This window comes from Danio rerio, chromosome 8, assembly GCF_049306965.1.
Source record: "Danio rerio strain Tuebingen ecotype United States chromosome 8, GRCz12tu, whole genome shotgun sequence".
Classification (NCBI taxonomy): domain Eukaryota; kingdom Metazoa; phylum Chordata; class Actinopteri; order Cypriniformes; family Danionidae; genus Danio; species Danio rerio.
Window position 1 is genome coordinate 31,322,034 of NC_133183.1, and position 27,501 is coordinate 31,349,534.

Here is a 27,501-nt window from a genome sequence, read left to right on the forward strand (position 1 = left end):
TCAACACATTTCTAAACATAATAGTTTTAATGACTCATTTCTAATAACTGATTTATTTTATCTTTGCCATGATGACAGTAAATAATATTTGACTAGATATTTTTCAAGATACTTCCATACAGCTTAAAGTGACAATTAAAGGCTTAACTAGGTTAATTAGGTTAACTAGGCAGGTTTGAGTACTTAGGCAAGTTATTGTATAGCGATGGTTTGTTCTGTAAACTATTAAAAAATTAGCTTAAAGGGGCTAATAATTTTGACCTTAAAATGTTTTTTAAAAAATTAAAAACTGCTTTTATTCTAGCAGAAATAAAACATATAAGAATTTTTCCAGAAGACAAAATATTATCAGACATACTGTAAAAAATTTCTTGCTTTGTTAAACATAATTTGGAAAAAAAAAATAAAAATAAAAAAAGGGGGGGGGGGGGTATGGGGGTAATACTTCTGACTTCAAATGTATTTTTATCGTTAAAATTTTATTGTTTTACTAGGCAAAGCTGAACTATAGCATGAGAGTAGCATGTGTTTGGTCTCAATTTAAACCACTGTAAATATTAGGGTGAATTCAGGTCTATTGTGACACTGTTTGCCATTGAGTTGACCAGGGAAATGTGTCCCACTTGACCTGAATTCACCCATACAGTATGCAATGTAAACATCTAAAAAATGCCTACAAATGCAATAAAAGTGTTTACCTATTTTTATTTTTCTACAACATAGCACCACCTCAATGTACCACAAACTAAACACCCTCTGGCTTCATCTACCTGTTATAGTTGCCCCTTGCTATTGAAAACTCCTGCTATTGGTTAATTTGAACAGTGATTGACAGATTTACAGGTGGATCACTCCTAATGTTTTGAGAGTTCCCTGGAGGCTTCAGTGTTACACATTTATGGAGGTGAAATGCATGTATATCTTATCAACCAATAAAAAGTAAAATCCAGTCATTCGTTTTCTTTTTGGCTTAGTCCCTTTATTAATCAGGGGTGGCCACAGCAGAATGAACCGACAACTTATCCAGCACATGTTTTACTGAGCGAATGCCTTTCCAGCCACAAAGCGAAACTGGGAAACACCCATTGTGCATTCACACACATACACTATGGCCAATCATATTACCCACTGCGCCACTGTGATGCCCTAAAATGGTCTAAGATCATTTATTTTAACATGCAATGCCATGTTTTAACACTGTCATAATTTTTATAGTTGTGTTCCATAATTATGATTCCATAACAATTCCATAATTATGTTTTTAATATGTCATAATTTTATCAAATAATGTATGACTTTGTGTGTTAAAATAAATTATCTTTTCTTGCCCATTTTATTTAGCCTTAATCTGTTTTATTTGAAGCTTTAAATAAGCTTTAAATACTTTACAATAGGATCATAAAATGTATGTGAAATCAAAATCAGATCAAGCTCAATAAATTCAGCGAAAATATATAATATAAAGAAATGATTCATGAACCTAATGTCTTTGCTATTTCCAGGAGCTCTCATATAAGACTTTTCTCACAATGAAATGAACAGTTCCTGAACCAAAATGTGATTTATATTCCTAACCACTGTTTAAAATATTGACCAGGCTCTTGGCTGGTGCACTATCAAATCAGAAAAATCTCATCATACTGAAAATCACAGTTTTGTTCATATGTATTTTGTTTTACTGTTTAAATAATGTTTGCCTTTACTTCTTTATTTAAATTACTCTGCAATGCAGTGCCCTCAATTAATATGAGGTCATACAAAATGCATGAATTGAAATTATGAATAAACAGAAAAATGTATTTTTAAACAGATTTAGACTGAACGCAGTGCTGTATGTGTGGGATGTTCCAAGCTATTTAATGATTTAAACGCATTGTTGCCAACGGTAGTTTGCATATGCTGTATCAACAAAATGATTACTTTTTCAAGCTATAGAATCCTTAATACTGAAAATTGCTCTATTAAACCACACAGCATAAGTTCCTAATGGTCATTTTATTTTAAAATGTAACTGTAGAAAAAAAAATAATGCAATAAATTACTGGTTATTGATCAATTGATTTTTTACTGACCATGAATTTTAAAAGAAACAAAGCAATGTGAAAACTGCACAACTGCATGCTTTATGTACAATAATAAGCATATACAAGTACATCCTTCAAAAATGTCTCATTTAAGTTGATATATAGGAGGCTTTGCAATATTATATTTGTGCATATACATTTTTTTTTTTTTGTCAGTACTAAAGCAAAGCCTGGAGCTAATCTAACAAAATAACTTACTATAAAGGTTTAAACATTAGTAGCCAAAATTTATATTTTAGAGGAAAAGATTCAATAACATTTTCAAAAATAGCAAAATTCAAGAGAAACAAAATTTTTTTTTTTTTTTGCAAAAAAAAATTAAATGTATTAATTAGATGTACGAAAAAAATATATTTAAAAAAATATAAAAAAATATTTTAACAAATAAATATGTTTAATCTGTTTTTGTTAAAATTTACCTCTCTCTCTCTCTCTCTCTCTCTCTCTCTTTATATATATATATATATATATATATATATATATATATATATATATATATATATATATATATATATATATATATATATATATATATATATATAAAACTAATATTCTCTGAGAAATGGATAAAATATTTATTTTCAAAATGGGGTGTACTTAATTATGCTAAGCACTATAGATATACTGAAATAGAAATCTATCCATTCCTCTATTCATCCATTCATCCATCCATGCATTTTTTACTATGTTGGAATTCTGATCCCATTGCAGTCTTATATTAATTTTAAAAAATAATATAAAAATAACTAAAATAACAATAGTCACATTTAATGTTAACCAAATAAATTTTTAAATCAATGAAAATTACATATTTTTTTATTATTATTATTGCTAACATTTGTTACAAATCTAGTAGCTTTCATCTATGTATTATTATTTTTGGGCTCCTTTAAAATAAGATAATCATCTCTCTCATATTCTTCTCTCAAAAAGTTTTCTTTTTTAATGTTACTGTTTTTTTTTCCTATTCTTTTAAATTGTTAAAAGCTTGAAAATTGTTGAAAAAATTGCAAATTGGTACAAAAAATAGTTAGTTTGTTAGACTTAATTAATCCCAAAAGCAAATTCACATGTCACAGCAAAGCTCTCCATACTTAAATAGATAAAATAAATTACATAGATATATAAAAACAAAAATAAAATTACATTCAAACTGCACACCACAGTTTCAAACAACGAGTAGACACTTGTCCATACAGTATCTATTGCTTTTACAATTCAGCATAATTCATCTAGTAGAGTCATCTAGTTTGATTATACAATCTGATCACTGTTGTTAAAAATGACTCACTGTATTTTTCTCTGTGACACCGGGCTGAATTAATCTTGCACTAAAAGATTGTGCACATGCTTGTACTATATCAAAAACGGGAGGATTATCATTGTTCATCATACTAAAAATCTGTCCATCATTCGATCATGTGCAGTCTCTTGTATAGAGACCCCACAACAGAACACAAACACACAACACAAACAGAAATGTGAATTTTAAACTCAAAAACTGTTGATCTTTGGACAAGTCTTAGGTTTATGATACATTTTCAGCTCTGGTAGCGTAAATTAAACTTAAAAATGCCTTGTTAACATATGTCGACATTAACATAAAAGTCATTGTGTGCCATCATTTCATAAAATAATTGATGCTGGATTAAGCTTTGAAAGTCACACACAAACATTAAAAGAAATGATGACTCAAACTGGAAAAGATAATGCACAGAATCCTCTGCTTTTCAAACTAATGACAAAAACCTAAGAACAAAAAGAAAGCCTTTTACTTTGAATATACTGTACAGTAGAACCGCACCATGTCAACTGCCTATTTGATAAATCCCAAAGGAGGAGGGATTTGCATATTTTCCTCGCATAAAGATGTTAGGGAGCAGATCCGTGGCATCTGGTGCTTTGCTTTAATTTAGCAATCCCACATTTCTTCCCTTTCTTTGTTTTATATCTCTCCTTCAATCACCGCAGAGGGGCTTTGTTCAGAGACCAGCCCTTAGAGGAGATAAGAAAGGCAGGTAAGAGAGAGAGAGAGAGAGAGCTAAAGAAGATGAATGAAGTTAGATGAAAGGGGGAGGAGAGGGAGGATAGATGCAGAGGAGATTTCTAATGAGTCACAGGTTGATTCCATCCGCTTTAGCATGTGGAGATTCACTCGTGATGAATGAGTCCTTCAGTGCTTCAATTAGTGGGGAAACTTTGCAGATATGGTCAGTGATATTGAAGAACACACAGTTGCATGTTCACGTTCTTGGATGAAAAATGATTTAAGAGGGAGTCTGAACCAAACAAATCTCATTTGCTGGTCCAGTTCACTGATTTTAGAGTGGTTTTCAATGCCTTTGTTCATTAGGTTACAATGTTTCAACAGAAGGTGTTCCCTTCTGAAAGAGTCTGTCTTTATGATTGATCTTAAATCCTCTCAATTTTTGCTCAACCAATATGTTCTTAAGTGTTCATTTATTTCTTTAATAGTAAGTAATTAAATCACTGAGTAAAAGGATTCAATTAAAAGAGTGATTCATGTTGTCTAGGTAGGTAGGCCTTCTTATCTTAAATTGATTACTTTGTGGATGATAAATAACATAGAATGACTGAGTATGGTTATAAATACAATTTGAACATCCTACATTCATCAGATATTGTATGTAAATTCACTGATATGCACATGGTCTCTCCTGTGACTTCATGGAATTGTAAAGTGTAAATCAATTGCACACTTTAAAATCTCATCAGGATATAAAATTGTGTAGTGTCAGGTCTCTTTTTCAATAAATCATTGAATCGTTTGCTAATTCACTTGCAAGTATTGATTTGTTTGTTGTTGTTGATTTGACTGATTCGACTCATTCTGGAATTACTGTAAGCACTTGTGAACAAAAGAGTTCTGCTCAATGAAATCTGACCACTGATTTTATTATAAACATTTCTGTAGTTAAAACAAAAACAAAGAAAATGGTTTCTGAAATGCATGTTATTCAATATTTCAATTCTAACTTGTAATTAGGACACTCTACACTTTTAAGTACATATTTTTCTGCCTATTTGTTGCCAGATTTCTTCTTTATTGAGGCATTTTGTTTAATTGCACAGTTGGCACAATTTTCATTGAATCACATTTATTTTTTATTTTGCATAGTTTTATGATTGCTGGCATTTGTATATAAAATAAAGGGAAACAATTGAATGTTATTGTTCTGGAAGCAGTATTTGACTTTATTTAGTTTGATGTGGTTGACCTTCACCTCTTTTTATACTTAAAACAATTAATTTAAAACATAAGAAAAAAATACTACTATTGTAGCAGACCAGTTTCAAGGCTATTAATGTAACAGTCACATTTATAATTGCTCTTGTCTTAATCTCAAACAAAACAGAATCATAGTTTTTTTTTTTTTTTTCATTCAATAGCTTCTTTCTACATGGCTTTTTTGCTTTTAAGATTTTTAAGATACTCATTGCTAGCTAACAAACAAATAATTGTATAATGTTTGCTTTTACAATATATTCATTCATTCATTTTCTTTTCGGCTTAGTCCCTTTATTAATTTGGGGTCGCCACAGCAAAATGAACCGCCAACTTATCCAGCACATGTTTCACGTAGCGGATGCCCTTCCAGTAGCAACCCAACACTGGGAAACATCCATACACACTCATTCACACACATACACTTCAGACAATTTAGCTTACTCGATTTACCTGTACCGCATATCTTTGGACTTGTGGGGGAAACCGGAGCACCCAAAGGAAACCCATGCGAACACAAGGGAGAACATGCAAACTCGTCGCCTTCTTGCTGTGAGGTGACAGCACTATCTACTGCGCCACCGTGTCACCCTTTTTACAATATATTACAACATAAAAAAAATAAGCAAAAGACTAAGGTTGTTCTTAGACATCTATTATATTTTTACTGACAGTCCAAATTATTTTTTTTAATTGCTAATTAAATTACTGATTTAAACCAATCAGACATGAACAAAACAAAGAAAAATGCCTTGCGACCTTTTCTTTGTCTCAATCCTCAGAATGACTTGGTCTTGATCAATCTGGTCTGGGCTCTTGATTTGATAAGATGGGCTTGAATACAACACTACTCCATTTTATTGTAATGTTTATTTATTCATTCATTCATTCATTTTCCTTTGGCTTATTCTTATTTATCAGTGGTCACCACAGCGGAATAAACCGCCAACTATTCCAGCACATTTTTTTTTTACGTTGCAGATTCCCTTCAGGCTTTAACCCAGTTCTGGGAAACACCCATACATGACAGTGCTAACCACTGAGCCCCCATGCCACACTGTATAATTTTAATTTAATTTAAAATCTGAAGAAATATTTGAAAAATGTTGAATTAATTTAAATTAATAAAGTTTATAAAATATCCTATGTAACTGATAATACACAGTACCACAATTCTCAGTACCTTTTCAAAACATACACATTTGTACTTAAAGGGTTCAGATAGGTACCTAAAATTTTTAAGAGGAACACTTCTGTACTTTTTAGGTACTATTATGTACCCTTTATGTATTAATATGGACATTTTTGGTACACATGTGTATCTTTTAAAAAGGTATCACCCTAGTAACAGCTTGCATACCTTTATTTCTGAGAGTGTAGCATTTGTTTTTTGTTTTATTTATTTATTTGTTGGTCATTTCAGTAAACCACTTGTAATCATTAAAACTGCATCTTGATGCAAACAACGTTCACAAGAAGAAACAAGTCAATGTTACTTTATACTTCACAATTTTGGCTTTATATTGTAGTTCACTGTGAGATTATTTTATTTTATTTTATTTTATTTTATTTTATTTTATTTTATTTTATTTTATTTTATTTTATTTTATTTTATTTTATTTTATTTTAATACTAAGACTAATGTTTTGACCATTTGTTATCTTGCCAGACTATGAGACCAGATGGTACCTCAAATGAACACCATCTAGTCTAGAACACCATCTACACAGCTCAGGCTGTTATTTTCAGAACAGGACAGACACACACACAGGCACACACACGCACACAAGAACACCTTAGCAAATAGTAACCCACTCGGTTTAGCCTCAGGGATTTGGGAGTTCAGAGTAGATTCCCCCAGCTGTTTTCACTCCATCCCTCCTTGACTTTTTCTTTGGCTCCAGTTGCTCTTCTTATATCTATCTTTTAAGTCTGTAGCACCAGGTGTACCTGCAGCACTGCATTGATTTGATCTTCTCGTACGCAGCCAGCTGGCATACTAACCATGCGCACGCGTCTTCATTACACAAACAGGCATACCGAAACAGATCCTGTCAATGCCGCGAGACCGTCCCTTCATCAAACACTTACATCCTGACATTTGGAGACTCTCCCACCTGAGACTGTTTGACTCGTTTCCCTGACTGCACAGTGCATTTCTAAACAGCTCCCGCAGAGCGCCCGTAAACATCTGCCATCCAAAAAGCACACTGAAATACTAGCAGAGATGATTATTGGCATTTGTTAGTGTTTTCGTTGACTGGGAAAATATGGCTGGAATACAATCTGTTAAAATCAAGTTGATCTTAATTTACTTTGTTGTATTGTATTTACTGGTGATTGCTATTAGGTGGATTTTTCAAAATATGAAAACCATGAAAGATATTATACGATATGTTACATTACGATACGATACAATACATAAAATACAATTCGATGCAATGCATTACAATACAATTTCTTTAATACTTACTGCATGTTACAATGTTCCACCATATGAAACTATCCTATTTTCCGCACTGAAAGGCGCACCTGATTATAAGATGCAGTGCGGGGTTAATTTCAGTACTTAACCCATACAAAAGGTGCACCGTATTATTGACTTTATTCTTCAATGCGGAAGTGCGCCCGTTTTCACGGTTGATTTTGAACTTCCTTTTCAGTTGCCTATAGGAAAAAAAAAAAGATTAGAAGTAATAAACAATAATAGAAATAATAAGATATAATAAAGAAATAATAAATAAAATAATAATAATAAAAAAAACTGTCAAACTTGCGCTAGAAACAATTGTGTTCATGACTATACAGACCAAGTAAAATAATATTATAAGAAAATAGTTTTCAACATCAGGCAGCAAAACGAGCTGTTTTTAATGTACAGTCTACAAAAAAGGTAGCGGATGCAAGATAGTGAATTTAGTTAAACTTTATTTTACTATTTGACAATAAATGTACATTATTTTTAATACTGTAAATCTTCTCCCACAAATCCATCAAAGTCCTCATCTTCTGAATTGAACAGGTAAGCAATTTTGCCATCAAACATGCCCTGTTCCCTCATAATTTTCGGAGTCATTCTCGTTGCCATGTTGCTGTTCAGAAATAATGTTAGCTTTCGCGAAAGCTCGGACAACAGGTAAAGCAGATGCCTTAGCCCAGACATCCACAATCCAATTCACATACAGCAAATAGCAAATAGATGGAGTAACTCACCCGGTGCTGGTGTATTTACCGTCTGTCATCCATAGCTCCGCATGTCAATTTTTTGTTGTGGTTTTGATTGGTTTATTGCTGCTAGCATACAACATATGCTGTACATATTACGTCTCTGTGTCGGCAGGAAATGGTCCAACAGTCAATCAAGCGAAGCGCTTATCAGAGTTGCTCAACATTTTTAACAGATTTTGAAGCTCAGTGCACACGTAAAGCACCGAATTATCAGGTGCACGACTAATTATTTTTGGATTTTTTTTTTTTTAGATTTAAGGTGCACCTTATAGTGCAGAAAATACAGTAATAGGCAAAATTTGCTACTCTGTACTCAAATGACAGAGCGTATGCTGAATGTAGTTTAAAAGCTTGAACTTCAACGTTTTTCTCGATAGCGTGTGAGTATGGGCACATGAGTTCCTGGACATGATATTGTAGATTAAGTGTGAATTATGGGCATTGAGCTTTGGTAAGCTTTTGGTCTTTCTGTTGTGTCCACACTCCCTTGTGGCAAGTGTGGGTATGTTTTCTAAATGCATTGTATTGATTTTGTATGGTGCAGTTGTTTTCAGTTTTTTTTTTTTTTTTTTTAATGTTTTCAAGGTCAGTCTTTTAGTGAAATGACTAACTTCTCTTTTATTATGTACAGGTATGTCATATTTATCTTATTGTTTTATTTATGCCACTTGACATAATGGGCAAAATCAAAGAGAGTGTTTACACGCATGTGGTCATTTCCTCATTTCTTTTAATGTTGTAAATATAGCTTAACGTGATAAATATTATCTCATCATTTACTCTCCCTCTTGTGGTTTTAAACCATTATGAGTTTCTTTCTTCAGTTTGAAACAAAATAAGACGTTTTGAAGAATGCTGGTAACCATTGACTTTCATATAGAAAAAAAAATACTATGAAAGTGAATTGGTACCAGTTACTAGAATTTTCAACAAATTGGTTTTGAGCAAGTGAAGCCTGAGCAAATGAATTTTCTTTTGTGGGTGAACTATGCCTTTAAGTAAAAGCTGATCCTCACAGCTAGATCTTTGCTCCATTATAGCAATTTTGCTCAGCATGTAAATGTATTAACTTGCTTTTTTTCTTGTGTGATAGATGACAGGAATTTGTCTTTCCTGCAGATTTATGTTCACCCAGATGGAACAAACATTTTGCAGTATAAGGGTGAAGGAAAATATACCACAAGCTCAGTTGATTTCTTGATTCGGATAATTAGAAAAAAGTTCTCTACTTGTGTATAGCAGAAGTAAAAGTGATGCAATCAAAATACTGCAGCAAATATTTTACTCCTTAATTTACTCCTCCTCTTCTGTTTTTGTAATTTATTTAACAACCAGAATAACAAATCAAATACTCAGAGTTTGACACTCATATCATAATCTGATGTCACTAATGGGAAACAAATTGATTTAGTAATACAGTCTTCAGTGAACAGGGTTTATTTGCATTGCTGAGTTATTCGTTTGCATGTAAATTTGATAGACAGGTTTTAATTAAGCTGATTTACTGAGTTTTTTTTTATTTCTTAAATAGTTCTTATGCTGTTTCATGCATGTGGATTTATTAGAATAGCATAAAAAGACATGCAACGTCCATTTAGTCATGACTTTAAACAAACATTTGGTAAAACTTTATTTTAAGGTGTCATTGTTAGAAAAGTTATATGTAGGCTATTTACTATAGTGATTACAAGTTATTATGCATAATTACATGCAACTAAGCCTAAACCTAACCCTCATTATAACCTTAATTAATAAGTAGTATGTAGGCTACATGTAATTAATTAATAGTAGTAGCAAAGGAATTATATTTACATCGTTACATTTACTTTTGTAAAATTTTAGGGTGACTTAATTTTGGAGTACCCTCAATTGAAACTCTGTACTATTATCCGTACTTAAGTAAATCTTTAGTGAAAGCCCCTTACTTTTGGCAGCATTCCTCAATTACTGTAAAATGGTAATAATATGAAATTTTTCAAAAATTGAAATCGCTCGTGATCTCAAGTTTAGTATGTTTTCACTCTAAATGTCAAAAATGAGAGTTTCATAATGTGATGCATGCTGTGTGCATCAAAACTAAGTGACATTTCAAAATACATAAATTCAGGCTTCAACCTGAAAAAAAAAAAAAAAAACCTGGTGGTAAGTGTCAAAATTATGCCTGTTTGAAGCCTAGTAATAGTAATTTGATAACTAAGGCCATGTTTAACTTGTTATAATGCCACATTTCACACAACCTGCAAGTAAAATTGTTCAAGAAAAAACATGACCAAATAAATATTACCATACTGAAGGGCAAAGACACATAGACAAATGCATACCCTATTGTTCTCTGTTAGCTTAAATGCAGATGCTGGCAAGTTTCGGTCGTGAATGTAAAAAAAGACAGCAGACCGAAAAGCAGCATCTGTTTGAGATCTAATTATGGCAGGTTATATGATATGTAGTTAAGCCAATTAGTTTGATATTTAAGGTTTCTGTTTCACTCGGATAAAAAGTATCAATACTTCAATATACATATATATATATATATATATATATATATATATATATATATATATATATATATATTGAAATATTTCAATATATATTTATAGCTAATTCAACTTTAACAAGAGCACAGTATCGCAATTAAGTTTTAGAAATAATTCCTCTACAGTCATCTTTCCATCATGCAAGTTTCTCGTGTCAGCCCAATGATTGATTGAGGATGTCACCAACCGGAGCGACAGGTGGCAGTAACTCACCCGAAGTTTGTTTTGGGTACTATAAAACACGAAGAAGAAGAATTTGCCATTCTCTGTATAATATGGATTTACTGTACTTTCATCTGTCAGACACTGACCTCACAGCTTTGTGAATGGCAGTGGCATCACTTATTGACCTGCGATTGATAAATGTAGCTTGTGTGGACACTACTGTGCCACTTGCTTAAAACTGAAAAACTATGATTCAGAAAGTAGTGGCGCAACAGCTGAGCTACTGAGAAGTGTAGTTAAGCTAATAATGTCACTACTTGTAGCGGAGCTAGTGCCCAACACTGATAAAAAGTAACAATTAACTTGCTACTTGATTTTTTCATCTGATACTTTTTTACCTCTTAGTCAAGTAACTTAGTTGTTAATTTTTAATTTTGCCTAAGTAAATATTTCTACAGGTACTAGTACTTTTAATTGACCACAGACTACTAGTTCTTTATATTGAGTTTTCTTTCTTTCTTTTTTTTTTCTTTCTTTTTTTATTTGCTTCTTTCTTTCTTTCTTTCTTTCTTTCTTTCTTTCTTTCTTTCTTTCAGAACAAAAACAGAAAATGGCTGGTTTGATTTCAAGTTCACTTTAAGTGCTTAACTTACTGGGGAAAAAATAGCACATTATTTCGCCACGAGGGAGAAATCGTGAACAAATTCTCAATCCTCTCCAAAAGGGTTTCGCACTCTCTGGCTAATTAGATAACAATGTCCGGCACTTCTATCGCTAATTAAACACCTGATAAGCATCTAATTCCCAGTGAAGCAATTGAAAACATACAATATGAGGCGATGAGAAATCTAAAGATATCTAATGTCTGTTTGCTCTAAGCCGGCACTGTGCCCAATTCTTTCTGATGATAATAATGAAACACCTTTCAGTGGCAAGGCTAAGCTTGCGAGAGAGATAGGAAGGATGGGTTGCGGATCTTCCTCATAAAAATGACAGAAGCAAAAGCCTTCACTATAAAAAGAAAAGCCAGTGCTCTCCGGGGACAAATTTATCAGGAGTGCTCAACGGCGTTAGATTTTCAAGGGAGAGAAGGGTCTGTGTGTGTTTGTGTGATGGAAAACGCTAAGGACTCCTGAAATAGACCCGTGTCAGAGGCCAAAAGCTAAAGCGCCAAACCAGATCTCTCTACATTTGAGTGTTGATTTTATTTTTCCCCTCCGGTGTTTCTTTGTCTTCTGCTTCCTGTCTTCTGTTTTTGCATGTATTTATAAATCCGTCTATTTATTCAAGCTAGAAGTGAACAAATACACCCACAGGTATGGGCAAGGGAGGAGGTGAGCTTGTTGGGAGAAAAAAGGAGTGTGAACATGACAGCAGCAGCTGAGATTTACATTAGGTTTCGCTCATGTTGATCTGTCAGGAGTCAGTGGGCTCTTTCTGCAGAAATACTCTGTACTCGTGGCACTGTCGCTCAGCTGGGATTTGTGTGTTGCACTGTGGACTAGCTGAGACTTGCACATCACTACATGGTGTTGAGGTTTCAGAACTAAGTCTGGTTTAGAAAAAAAAACAAGATTTTGACAATGTGGTGATATACTATGACTTACATGATATACATGTAGGTGATATGTCGTAAAATAAAGTAAAATAAGTATTGAACATGCCATAATTTTAGTTTTTTCTTTTTTTTTCTGGGAAGTATCTTTCTAAAGGAGATGTTGTACCAGATTTGAGCAAAAGACCAATCATAAAAATAAAACAAAACAAAAAAAATTGGAAAAAAAAAAGTGTCATCTACAACAGTGGTTCCCCTTCGGGGGGAACTTCAGCACTATAAGTGGATTTGATTTGTAAAATCCACGCATTGGGAGGATTCGGATCAGAAGCCGCTTGTCTGGAGAGTATTGAACGGGCCAATGAATGAAATTAATTGGCAGCGTAAGCTTGCGCAGGTGTGCGACATCTGCAATTATCTCAGCATATAAGCACACCTGAAGCCAGCAGACGCCATCCTTTTCGCTTCAGATCCTTTCTGAGTGAGTCGATGAGGGTTCCTCTTGCTGATCAGCACTTCAGAGCGAACGAGTGTGTCTCCCGGTCCAGAGTGGTTCTTCGCGGTGGCAGACGGTCGAGCTGGGTTACTCCCTTGCCTGCGGTTCTTTGGGTCCGGTCCTCCAGAGCGGTGCGTATAGTTGCAACTTTCCTAAAAGAGCAACACAGTCGTGCAGCACGTCCTTTTCAGGATGGCGCTCCGACTGTGCGTTTCTGGATGCGGGGGTTTCCTGGCTCCGGATGATGGACACGATCACTGCATTGCATGTTTGGGGGTCCAGCATGTTAATGCGGTGCTCGCGGGCGGTTCATGTCGTCATTGCGATGCCATGACCGTTGCACAGCTAAGATCGCGGCTAACTTTCGCAAGAGAGCGAGCCACCCCAGTTGCCTCCTGTTCTAAAAAAGCAGCGGGCGCTCGGGCAGATCTGAGGGTTTCAGCGGGAGCTAATCCGCCGCCCACGGGCTCGCGGACCTCTCGCTCCTCACGGTGCTCCATCCAAGCTTCGGGTGGTGAGAGTGATCCGTCTAACCAGATGGTAGCTCTCACACTCGCTGACACCGGAGATCAGATGTCCTCCGCGGCATCGGAGGGTGGGCTTTCACTGTCCGACGAAGATCCGGACCCGCTCGCCCCCTCCGGGCAGGTGAGCGCTGTCAAATCGGATCCTGAAGCGGACATGTTAGCCGTGCTTTCCCGGGCTGCTTCGGCCGTGGGGTTGGAGATGGTTTATCCCCCAGCTCCGCGGCCGGACCGACTAGATGGGTGCTACGTAGAGGACCAGAAGGCGAAGCCTTCGAAGCCTCTCGTCCCCTTCTTCCCGGAAGTGCACAGTAGGCTCACGCAGTCTTGGAGGGCACCTTTCTCTGCCCGTGCTGCGAGTGCCTCCGCCCTCACCGCCCTTGACGGCGGAGCTGCCAGGGGGTATGAGGCGATCCCGTCAGTGGAGCGCGCTATCGCGGTCAATCTTTGTCCGCGCGGCGCCTCTACGTGGCGGGGTTTGCCCCGCCTCCCGTCCAAAGCCTGTAGGTTGTCTGCCTCCCTCGGAGCCAGAGCTTATAAGGCTGCGGGCCAGGCTGCTTCTGCTTTGCACGCGATGGCCACCTACCAGCGCTACCAAGCGCAGGCGCTGGCCGAGCTGCACGAGGGCGGGTCCAACCCAAGCTTATTACATGAGCTGCGCACCGCGACCGACTATGCTCTTCGGACTACTAAGTCCGCCGCGTGTGCGCTGGGGAGGACGATGTCCACACTTGTGGTTCAGGAACGCCACCTCTGGCTAAACCTGGCCGATATGCGCGACGTTGACAAAGTTCGCTTTCTTGACTCGCCCATATCCCAGGCTGGCCTGTTCGGCGACACCGTCGGTGAATTCACCCAGGAGTTCAAGGCGGGGAAAGAGCAGTCGGATGCGATGGGCAATGTCATCTATCGGCATGGCCGTAAGCCCGCTCCGCCCGCCGAGCCATCCACCTCCGCTGTTCCTTGCCGAGGGCGCCCGCCAACGAGTGCTGCCCCGCCCCCGCCTGCGCCTCCGGCCAAGCGGGCGCGGCGTTCACCTCGAAAGCAGGCAGCCCCTCCTGCCCAGGGCGCCGTTAAGTCCGGTAAACGGACCGCGAAGCGTCCCTGAGACAGGCCATCCGGAGAAGAGGAAACTTGCTCTTTCCCCGCTGGAGGGCGGGGCCCCGATAACAACGGTACTTTTCAGTGCCACCAAAACATCAGTAAAAGAGCACTATTTCCCTTCCCCGGATGTGACTGCACGAGTTCTGCCAGTCCGGGACGCGCTGCCTTCCGGCTCGCACACTCTACGTGCTTCGCCAGTGGCTCACGAGCGCTGGGGGGACGGTCTCCCTTCCCTCAGCCCTCCAGCCCCCTCTCCGGAGTCAGGGTGCGGAGCCAGAGCGAATCGCTCTCCTCCAGCTCTTCCGCGGGACCCTCGTGCTTCCCGGATCAGCACACCCACTCCGCGCTGCCCCACCGCTGGTACGTCAGCGATTGTAGCGATGACTCCATTAGCGAGGGCTCTGCCTGCCTGGTTAGCGCGGGCCAGCCCCTCGCGGTGGCTCATACGCACAATCAGACTCGGTTACGCGATTCAGTTCGCGAAACGGCCCCCCAAGTTTACGGGCGTGTATTCCTCCAGGGTCAACCCCCTGTCCGCCCCTGTCTTGCGAGAGGAGATTGCTGCCCTCCTGGCGAAGGGTGCAATCGAGCCGGTTCCTCCAGCCGAGATGGAGAGTGGGTTTTACAGCCCATACTTCATCGTACCCAAAAAGAGCGGTGGGTCACGGCCAATCCTAGATCTGCGCGTTTTGAACCGCTGTCTGCACAGGCTGCCGTTCAGAATGCTCACGCAGAGGCGCATTCTCCAATGCGTTCGTCCTCGGGATTGGTTTGCAGCCATAGACCTGAAGGACGCGTATTTCCATGTCTCCATTCTTCCACACCACCGCCAATTTCTGCGGTTTGCGTTCGAGGGTCGAGCGTGGCAGTACAAGGTCCTCCCCTTCGGGCTCTCTCTGTCTCCGCGGGTCTTCACCAAACTCGCGGAGGGTGCCCTAGCGCCCCTTCGGCTCGCGGGCATTCGCATACTCAATTATCTCGACGACTGGCTGATTTTAGCCCACTCGCGGGAGCAATTGATTATGCACAGGGACAAGGTGCTTCGGCATCTCCGCCTACTGGGGCTTCAGGTCAACCGAGAAAAGAGCAAACTCGCCCCCGTGCAGAGGATTTCTTTTCTCGGGATGGAGCTGGACTCGATCACCATGGTAGCGCACCTCTCCGAGGAACGCGCTCGCCTGTTGCTGAACTGTCTGAGGGAGCTCGACAGCAAACTAGTGGTCCCACTGAAGTTCTTTCAGAGGCTCCTGGGGCATATGGCATCCGCAGCCGCCGTCACGCCGCTCGGGTTGCTCCATATGAGACCACTTCAGCACTGGCTTCACGATCGGGTCCCCAGACGCGCATGGCACGCGGGCACACACCGGGTCTCGGTTACTGCGCTGTGTCGCCGCGCCCTCAGCCCTTGGAACGACCCCTCGTTCCTACAGGCCGGTGTGCCTCTAGGACAGGCGTCCAGCCATGTTGTTGTTTCAACAGACGCTTCCAACACGGGTTGGGGGGCCGTGTGTCGCGGACATGCGGCTGCGGGCCTCTGGAAGGGTGCCCAGCTGCATTGGCATATCAATCGCCTAGAGCTGTTGGCAGTGTTCCTCGCTCTCCACCGCTTTTTACCGGTGCTGGAGCGGCAACACGTGCTGGTCAGGACGGACAGTATGGCGGCGGCGGCGTATATCAACCGCATGGGGGGTATGCGCTCTCGCCGCATGTCTCAGCTCGCCCGCCGTCTGCTCCTCTGGAGTCACCCGCGGCTGAAATCGCTGCGCGCCATTCATGTCCCAGGCACGCTCAATCGTGCAGCCGATGCGCTCTCACGACAGCTGTTACGTCCTGGAGAATGGAGACTCCACCCCGAGTCTGTTCAGCTGATATGGGCGCGATTCGGGGAGGCCCAGATCGATCTGTTTGCTTCCCCCGAGAACGCTCACTGCCAGTTGTTTTTTTCCCTGACCGAGGGCTCTCTCGGCACGGATGCACTGGCCCACAGCTGGCCTCGGGGCATGCGCAAGTATGCGTTTCCCCCAGTGAGCCTGCTCGCGCAGTTTCTGTGCAAGGTCAGGGAGGACGAGGAACAGGTTCTGCTAGTTGCGCCCCTTTGGCCCAACCGGACCTGGATATCAGAGCTCTCACTCCTCGCGACGGCCCTCCCCTGGCGGATCCCTTTGAGAGAGGACCTACTCTCTCAGGGACAGGGCACCATCTGGCACCCTCGCCCCGATCTTTGGAACCTCCACGTGTGGTCCCTAGACGCGAGGAAGACTTAGGTAACCTACCGACTGCGGTGGTTAATACCATCACTCAGGCTAGAGCCCCCTCCACGAGGCGCGCCTACGCCCTGAAGTGGAGTCTATTCACTGAATGGTGCGTCTCTCGCAGAGAAGACCCCCGAAATTGCCAGATTAGTGTTGTGCTCTCTTTCCTTCAAGAGAAGTTGGACAGCAGGCTGTCGCCCTCCACTCTCAAGGTTTACGTGGCCGCCATCTCCGCTTATCATAGCGCGGTAGCTGGCGGCACCGTGGGAAAGCATAACCTGGTCATCCAGTTCCTTAGGGGTGCTAGGCGAATTAATCCATCTCGCCCCCCTCTCATGCCCTCTTGGGATCTCGCCCTCGTTCTCACGAGTCTGCGATCCGATCCCTTTGAGCCACTCGAATCAGTATCTCTAAGATTTCTGTCCCTGAAGACAGCTCTGCTGGTTGCGTTGGCCTCCATCAAGAGGGTCGGGGACCTGGAGGCATTTTCGGTCAGTGACTCGTGCCTGGAATTCGGGCCGGATTACTCTCACGTCATCCTGAGACCCCGCCCCGGGTATGTGCCCAAGGTTCCTACCACCCCCTTTAGAGATCAGGTAGTGAACCTGCAAGCGCTGCCCCCGGAGGAGGCAGACCCAGCCCTTTCTTTACTTTGTCCAGTTCGCGCTCTGCGCATTTATGTGGACCGTACTCAGAATTTTAGATCATCTGAGCAGCTCTTTGTCTGTTATGGCGGTCGGCAGCAGGGAAGTGCCGTATCAAAACAAAGATTATCCCACTGGATTGTGGATGCCATTTCACTCGCTTATTCGAGTCGAGGTCAGCCGTGTCCCCCGGGAGTTCGTGCACACTCCACTCGGAGCGTTGCATCCTCTTGGGCGCGTGCACGCGGCGCCTCTCTAACAGACATCTGTAGAGCTGCGGGCTGGGCGACACCCAACACATTTGCAAGGTTTTACAATCTGCGAGTGGAGCCGGTTTCCTCAAGGGTATTAGGTAACCCTTTGGTGATTGAGGAGACAACTCGGTAGGGTGTTGAAACACGCTTGCTGCGCCATTCTCCCTAACACGGAGGTACGTGCGCCTTTTTTATCTGTCAGTAAAGTTCCCCGTCAGGTGAGCCCTGCAGATTCCTCCGTGGCCCCCAGCACTGACTCAGCGGAGGAGTCACTTGCTGGCCCACTACGTTGTAGGTCTGCCCGCTGGTCAGCCCGCGTTTTGGGTATAGGTGCCTGCTATGCGTGATCCCCACTAGGCGATCCCATATGCTTATTCCGCCACGGTTAAGTCCCCCCCCTGGGCGGACCCGTGTCTTCCCTCTCTGCTAACCACTCTTTTGCTATGCGTACTCCCCCTTTTTAGGGCTAGTCCATATGTAAATTCTGCCATCTATCCCCCCCTTGGGTAACGGATGGCCTCCGCAGCGTCCTCCCTATCGGGATTGCATGCTTCCCAACGTACTGTCGTATTTCCTAGAATTATCTAGATGCTCACGACTTCCCAAAAAATATATCTAAATCCGTAAAACTTCTGTTGAAGTAGGATAAATTAGGGCCAGGGACACGTTGGAGGACCGCGCCCCCCATGATGTGGGTGCGTCACGCTTGCTTGACTATCTCCTCATCGGGGGTGTTGGTAAGGTGCAGTCATTATGGCGCTTTCAATGGGCTCCCAATGCGTGGATTTTACAAATCAAATCCACTTATAGTGCTGAAGTTCCCCCCGAAGGGGAACGTTCGAGGTTACTAAAGTAACCCTTCGTTCCCCGAGGAGGGGAACGGAAGCACTATACTCCGTCGCCATAATGACTGTCCCTTAGCTGTTTGAAAGTCTCTTCAGCTTAAAAGGATGGCGTCTGCTGGCTTCAGGTGTGCTTATATGCTGAGATAATTGCAGATGTCGCACACCTGCGCAAGCTTACGCTGCCAATTGATTTCATTCATTGGCCCGTTCAATACTCTCCAGACAAGCGGCTTCTAATCCGAATCCTCCCAATGCGTGGATTTTACAAATCAAATCCACTTATAGTGCTTCCGTTCCCCTCCTCGGGGAACGAAGGGTTACTTTAGTAACCTCGAACGTTCTCAAAGTGGGGGTCGGGACCCCCCAATGGGTCGCGGGACAATGAAGATGGGTCGCCTGGTGATTTCCAAGTATCTATTTATTTTTATTAAACCATAAGAATTACCATATTTTATCCATAACCTACTGAAAAGAAAAAAAAATAGTTGTTTATAGTTACTATATAGTTACTATAGTAGCTCATAGTTACTAGTTCTATTGGATTGCGACCCCTGGGGTAATCATTATATTAAAGACTTAGCAATAGCGTCAGATGCAGCAGATTGATTTTATAATACCAGGTTAAACTTTCCGGCACATTTACAGCACTTACATAAAGAAATAAACGAAGAATAGACTTTGGTCACAGGCATTGTTATTTTGGGGGTCACTGGCTGAAAAGTTTGGGAACCCCTGATCTACAATACAATTGGAATGACACAAGAAGAAAGTACTTAATACGGAAAAATGTTTAATACTTTATATTAAATAAAGAGTATAGATGCAAAAACCTCTAAATGCATCAGAACTATTTTTTTTTGTTTGTTTGTAAATGAGCATTTTCTATCAGGGTCCTATAATTAGGTTCAGAAGTTTCATTTTATAGGTAATGATAAGGTTATTAGCAAGTAAATAAAATAGCTTCTTTTCATAAATGTCACTTTAGACAATTCTTTGGTTTTTAACGAAGTCGATTTTATTTTCCGTCAAAACCAGCTGAATCCATTTCTGTTTTTTTTTTTTTTTTTGCAAAAACCTCTAAATCCACTCATTGAGACAAGACAGTGTAATTAGTTGAAAAATCACTAAAGATGCAATTAGAAATTATTTTTCCAAGTATAAAACACATATATAAATAACCTAAAATTAAAAATACATAAACATGTCAAGTGAGTGGCGGTTCCATACTCATCAAATTCAAGGTCTTGGTGTCTTTGTTGTCTCTTGTTTATGCTTATAGCATCCATGTGGGATATAAGAACTGATTGTAAAGTATATAGGTCTTACTCAAAGTAGCGACACCACAAAAAAAAAAAAAAGTTATGAATGCATGTTACACTTCTGACTGTACAGTGTTTTCTTTTTCTTATAATACTATAATGTTTTAAGGTAAGGAACATTTACATTTGCCATTTACTGACAGTCCAACAGGCTTATCCAATTAATCAAACTCAATCTTTTTAAAATATTAATCAGAAGCAGAATAAAAACTGCATAAAAGCCTCATAAAAGCCTGCTTATCAGCACGCATTACATTTAAAACATATGATTCTGATTGGTTCTCGGGACATAGCGACTTTTGCTGTCAAAGGCAAGTGCCATTAGTGGCTTTTGCCAACGAACTGTTATTTCTGAATGTGCTGATGCTGGGATTTAGATGATTTGAAGCCAATTTAATTGTTGAACATGTACTACATGCCTAAAGAAATCACTCAATGTAATTAGCTCATTTCTGGTGGCTTTTGCATCTGAACTCTTCAAATTAATAAATTAATTAACAAATTGATTAATTGATTAATTATTTAGCTATATTTTTTATTTTTTATTTTTTAATAATTATCTTTGTTATACATGTTGTGACAAATTTCATGTCAACAGCACTTATATAAATATGTTTTCTGAGAAAAAAAATACGGTCGTCATACTGTGTTCAATACTTATTTGACCCACTGTTTATATGTATGTATGCAGGTATAAATATACAGGATGTGTATGTGTGCATGTAATTCATTCCTTTTAATTAAATGTAACTAACTATATTAACTATAGTTATTGATCAGTTTAGTTTTTTGTGTGGTGTATGAATTTAGGTATTTTTAAAAGGTAGATCACCCAAAAGTAGAAGACGATCCCCCTCATCTTATTTTGATACCCATATAAATGTGTACTCTGTGTACACTTTAACTTTAAACTTGTTTATGTGCATAGAACTCTAGGAGCTGAATTGCATTTTGTGTAACATCATATACAAAGTCATTTTTTAATTTTTAATTTAAGGTAAATGCTAATGAACAGTGCATTACTTATTTTTAATAAGAGCAGAGCATAAGGTTCAAATCTGCATTGTGAGTGACGTCAGAAATGTAAACAGTATTTGTCTACTTTGTATTTCAAATCAAATGCTAATTAACAATGCGTCATTTATTTATAACAAACACAAACATAATTAGGTTGAAAAGACACATACAGAACAGCAATTACTTACGCTAAATTATGCTTTATTAACAGTGAGCCTATTAATCAGTCAACTTCAAAAGCAAAATAACAACACAAGTACTTTCTCTTCAGTCTTATATGCAATCAATCAATCAATCAATCAATCAATCAATCAATCAATCAATCAATCAGAAAGGCTTCCTAATTATGTGATTGAGAAAATCATTATCATGTAGTTATCATTACTACATTGAACACTATTGTCTACTTTTAAAACTTTAAACCATTATTTAATTTGTGTGTAATATAACTCAAAAATGCCCTGAAAGTATCAGGGAATAGTCCAATCCCTGGTGTGAATTACGGCAATTATGAATGTTTGTATTTTTAACTTCAGGCGAAGGTTTAATATTCAAAACTTAACCGTCCATGCTAAGACTTGATGGGATCATGCTGTATGCAATCAAACAAATGGCTCAATTCTAATACTTCACATACTTCATTTATAGTAATTGATCATCTCTGCCTTTCACTAACATAGTTAGCAAGACCTAAGAGGAATGTGGATCACTGACAGATCATAGCACTAATTCACAGAAGTGCTTTAATAAGTAAGGATTAGCCAGCCTTTCCATTTTCAGCCAGTCCAATCCATAAAGGAGGGCAGCACAAAACGCTCTACCTCATTAAACAAGATCTTATTAACTGGAGCTGGGCTTATTCAGCTCAAAACTTGTGCATTTAATCAATTAAGTTGCATGCGTTAAGTTAATCATCATAATTCCACACATTTTGCGGGAATCAAATGTCAAGGTTTCATTATGGTTTATTTTTAGGATGATTGGCAGTTTGCAGAGTTAAAATCTACTGTTTTAAAATAAGCGTTTTAATTAAATGCATAAGCATTGCCTTACACAGATGTTGCAGTGCATCACAGTGTTGAGGATAAACTAGAACTTTCTGTCTGTCTGAACACTAATGCTCACTAATTATTGATTGATATATAAAGATAAATGATAAATCTATAGATAAAGATAAGTGGCCTACTATCCCCTTTTTAAGTCTTGACATATCAGTGACGTATGAAATACTGTTTCCGGGTCCAAACAGCGACTCATTTGAGTTGAGAAAATATTCATGACCACTTTTTAGTCATATCACACATTAAATTAAATTTTTTAGAAAATCATGGTACACACAACAGTCTCTGGACTTGCTTCATCTAAGACACTAATATTGTAACAATTTATAAAAAAATAATCACTTTCTGGTCATCTGATAATAGGCATGGATATACAGTTGAAGTCAGAATTAATAACCCCCCTGTTTATTTTTTTCCCCCATCTTCTGTTTAACAGAGAGAAAAAAGTTTTCAACACATTTCTAAACATAATAGTTTTAATAACTCATTTCCAATAACAGATTTAGTTTATCTTTGCCATGATAACAGTACATAATATTTGACTAGATATTTTTCAAGACACTTTTATACAGCTTAAAATGACATTTAAAGGGGGGCTAATAATTCAGACTGTATATGGTTTTATTTACTCTGGTTTGTTTGGATTATAACTGAGGAAATTATGCTTGCATTTTGCTAGCTGAGACCTTAGCCGGTTCTCATTTCAGAGGCTACATAGGTGAGTTCTTCAAAGTCCACACAGGCCAAACCGAGCATTTTAAAATCAGACGATCTAGACAAACTTATTTTAAGCGATTTGGAGGCAAAATAATGTTTACAGAGGCTAAATATAAATGTAAATATATTCCTTTGATCCATACATGTACCCATAAATGTGTAAACTGTCTAAAAAATCACTCTTTAGTGAGACATGTAACGCTCTTTTTGTTTTTAAACATGTTTAGATATCCAAGTAAAATAAACCTAATTAATACATTTAAACTGATATTTTCTTTTAAAAAGTTTTGCCGTTTTCAGCGTGCAATGAATCTTAGGATGTTTGAGGCTGTAAAGGATTCACTGGCTCTATTCTTTATTACCTGGGAAACAAAGGACACATTTTTAGGCATGACAGCCTTTGTCGTGCAACGACGACACAACACATTTTGAATGCATCCTTCGGAGGATGCAACCTCTAAAATGAGACAGCTCTTTTTACATTTAATTTTTCAGCGTTGAAACTAGGCTCAATTGATACCATAAATGTTGTCATTTTAATGTGGTATTTGCATTTAGCACAGGGCTATTGCTATGTTTTAGCTATTGCTAGCATGTTTTATCACATTCAGCAATTGAATTTAACCATGGTTTTACACAAATTGGATACAAATAAATACTGGTAATTGTTCTTAAACCATAGCAAAACATGATTTTGCTACACTGATCATAATAAAAGGTTTATCAGACGGTAATCAGTGTGTTTACTAAAGTAAGTTTGCAGGCTGCTAGCATAAACTGTCATGTTACTAACATGTTGCCTTATTAATTTCTTCTGTAGTCATATTGTGTGAAGAAGAATTGCAGTTTACGTTTACTGCCACCACACCAGTGTTTGATCTGAGCAGGAGTATACAGTTGCACTGAATATAGAGTTGTGTATACAGCATGTGCATTTTTTGACTTTTCAAAAATGTACGTTCAGGCACATTTTTTTCCAATGAGCCTGGGTTGTCTATTTCATCTTGCAGTTTGCTTTTTCAGCAGTATTGTTTGCGTCTTCTCTACCTTTCGTTCCGCCCCTGGTTGACATTTTCCCTTTTTTTTGCCGGAGTTGGCAAATTACACTGCTCCACGGCCCACTACGACGTACTGCATTTTACCTTGCCTAACTTCAGTTACGCTAAATAAAATGAGTCAAGTGAGATGAATGTTCATGTCTGACATCAGCTTTACTGCACATCCGGGAGCCACAATCTGAACAAGGGCAAAAAGGGTGAGGTTATTCGTGGGAGGGACTTTCAGTTCTTTGGGAATAGATTTCATGCTTCATTATAAAATGGAGTTCTGCAGTAGGTTGAGAGATGTAATTATAGAAATCTCTGCTGCAGCTCAATCAAAACAGTCAAGGACTAAAGCGTAAAATGAAAGAACCAATCAGAGCTCTTAAAACTGCATCAGTGCTGATGAGCATCTGTTTATGCAAACCCAATGAGTAAGTACTTATGAATGGAATGTTTATCAAATTAAAATTTCAAAACTGTATTTATACTGAAGATCGCTGCTTTCCGCGCATGTTTTTCCATAAACACCCCACAGTCTGCTTGATAGAGTCCCAAATGTTTTTTTGTTGGTAGGAATGTTGAATTTTTAATGGAGCTCTAAGTGGAGAGGAAATAATCATAGTTGCACAGTCGCAATTAACGTCATTGGTAAAGACTTATTGATCACCAGCACCTTTGGTTGCCAGATTGTTATTACGCTTGGGGATTGAGCAATGCAGTGTCTATTTCATCAAGATGGCAGGCCACATGGTGACTTGCCTAAACAAAAGGGAACTTGAGTGTTGGCATTGCAATTCCATCTATTGGCAGAACAAGAGCGCTGCTGTATGTTTTTACCTTTTTACTGGTAGACATAGTAGTTGATTAGCTTGTCCACATTTTTTTTTTTTTTTGATAAGTGCTTAGATTTTAATTACTGAACCTTAATTAACATGTGTATGCTGTTTTAGCAATTCAAATATTTGCACGATTAAACCCTCCAAAAAAGTTCTCCATTTTAATGAGGGAAATTAGCATTTGTTGCCATGATCTTAAGCCAGACTCACACTGTGCAATTTTTAATAATCCTATATGATTGTATTTGTCAGACTACATGAACCTGATTCTCATTTTACACTGTAAGATCCAGAAAGTGTCACAGTGGGTAGTACGAACGCTTTACAGCAAGAAGAGCCCTGGCTGGGTTAGTTGGCATTTCTGTGTGGAGTTTGCATGTTCTCCCTGTGTTCACATGGGTTTCCTCTTGGTTCTCCGGTTTCCCCCACAGTCCAAAGACATGCGCTCTAGGTGAATTGAATAAGCTAAATTAGTTGTTGTGTATGTGTAAATGCAAGAGTGTGTTAGTGTTTCCCAGTGTTGGGTTGCAGCTGCAAGGGCATCCGCTGCATAAAACATATGCTGGATAAGTAGATGGTTCATTCCGCTATGGTGACCCTTGATTAACAAAGGGACTAAGCCGAAAAGAAAATGAATGAATGAATGAATGAATGAATGAATGAATGAAATCCAGAAAACTCATCAGGACTATAATGTCATCCATACGTGACACATTTACCAATCCATGTTCTGAAATAATAACTTACAGCAAACATAAACCATTTATCACATTATTTTGTTAACAGCATACCTTAAAAACAAAACCAAAAAGCTTTTTTGACATTTCCCAGCAGTGGACTTGCTGATTGTGTCAACAAATTCTGCTCTTATTTGTTCTTGGTTTGATGGTTGTCATATGATTTATTTTTTTTTAATTACTTTATTTCATACCATATTAAAAATATCAATACTACAAAAGTACATTTTACTCGAGCAATTTTGTAATTATTATTTCTCCATTTTTAACAGAGCACAACCTATCTTTATAAATCCACACATTTCAAACTCTTCAATATTTATGACATTCTTATAAAAACATTATCAAACTTGATTCTCACTTCAATTAAACTCGTAAAAACTTGCACCACATCTCGACAAACTTCACCCTCTATTCTTTCTATTCTTGTTATGTAAATGTCATTTTGGTTTTCCAACAACAAAATTATTAATTATTCTTTTTTTTTTTTTTTTTTTTTGCATATTTGAAACCAAAAGTGAACCCAGTCTTACCTTAAAACTACCTTAAAATCCACTATATGGGCGTCATAGCTGAAGTCACACTGCAGGAAAGTGTCTGAATCTTCTGACACTGCCAGACCTTCATTGGAGGAAAAATATGATCGCAATGGCCATTAAGTAGCTGTTAGTGAAAGTCAAACCATTGATCAAAGACTACAGGTTTTAGCCTAGAATTACAGACAGCTCTTAGGATTTCTCAAATTTGTCTCAGACAATCAAACTGTGGCTGAAATCGTACAGTGTGAGCAGTGCTTTAGCAGGTGTAATGTGATAATAGAGACAATTGTCATGATAGAGTGCTTTCTACTGTACAAAATAAAAAGATTTGATAGTATCCAAACTTCTATTTTGAAAAGTTGCTATGGAGTAGCTTGAGTTTCTGGGTCTACATGATAGGATACTTTTAATGTCTGGATCTTGCAGTTTTGTTTTGCCCATTGTAGAAAAAAAAAAAAAAACAGTATAAGGTGTTCACCTCAAAGAGCTTGCATTTTTTATACATTCTTGAAGGGTAAAGGCCTTCAGACCAGCAAGTCTCAAAGTTATAATCAACCAGTGTCTATTATTTGTTAGAGACTTTCAAAACAAAAATGTATTGTAACATATTTTGGCGTTGAGTGCAGTTTTATAAATTTCTGAAAAGCTAAACCAGATCGATTTAATATTAAGCATTCTCTCTTTCTCTGTTCCCCCCAGCATGCGAGTTGATGAACAGAGGGATCCTAGCCTTGGTCAGTTCTATCGGCTGCATGTCCGCAGGCTCGCTGCAGTCTTTAGCTGATGCCATGCACATCCCTCACCTCTTCATCCAGAGGGCACCCGCGGGCACTCCTCGCTCCAGCTGCCCACCCACAACTCGTGCACAACCCGATGACTACACCCTCTTCGTCCGCCCTCCCGTCTATCTAAATGACGTCATCTTCCAAGTGGTGATGGAGTACACTTGGCAGAAGTTCATTATCTTCTATGACACAGACTATGGTGAGTAGTTTCAATTTACTGATGGCTGTAGCAAATGGCCGTAAGGAGTGTGTCCAATAAGTGACCCCACATTAACACCCACCTTATTACCACCACAGAGAGGAAATTATACAGCATTATTACCTCCATTGCTCATTATGTGTTTAAGGCTATTTTTTCGATATGTGCTCCAGAGAAAAGAGCATGGACTGTGAGAGAGGGAAAAAAAATTCTGGGCATTCACAAATTAACCACTATGTTGCCCATAGGCTTGAAGTCCAAGGGGCCTTGAGCTGTAACTTAGCTTTTCATTTTTTTGAGTGTACATCTTCCCTCA

At 39.0% G+C, this 27,501-nt stretch overlaps 1 protein-coding gene across 10 annotated transcripts in view; it reads left to right on the top strand.

Moving 5' to 3' along the window:
- grid2 (glutamate receptor, ionotropic, delta 2) overlaps positions 1–27,501 on the top strand; it is a 704,448-nt gene that overhangs the window by 354,783 nt on the left and 322,164 nt on the right. For all 10 annotated transcript variants that reach the window (XR_002459338.2, XM_073909344.1, XM_073909341.1 and 7 more), the window contains 1 exon segment: positions 26,901–27,185. Coding sequence is in view for 9 of the 10 variants with exons in the window: in XM_073909344.1 (XP_073765445.1) it covers positions 26,901–27,185 (285 nt within the window). In the remaining variant the exon portion in view is untranslated.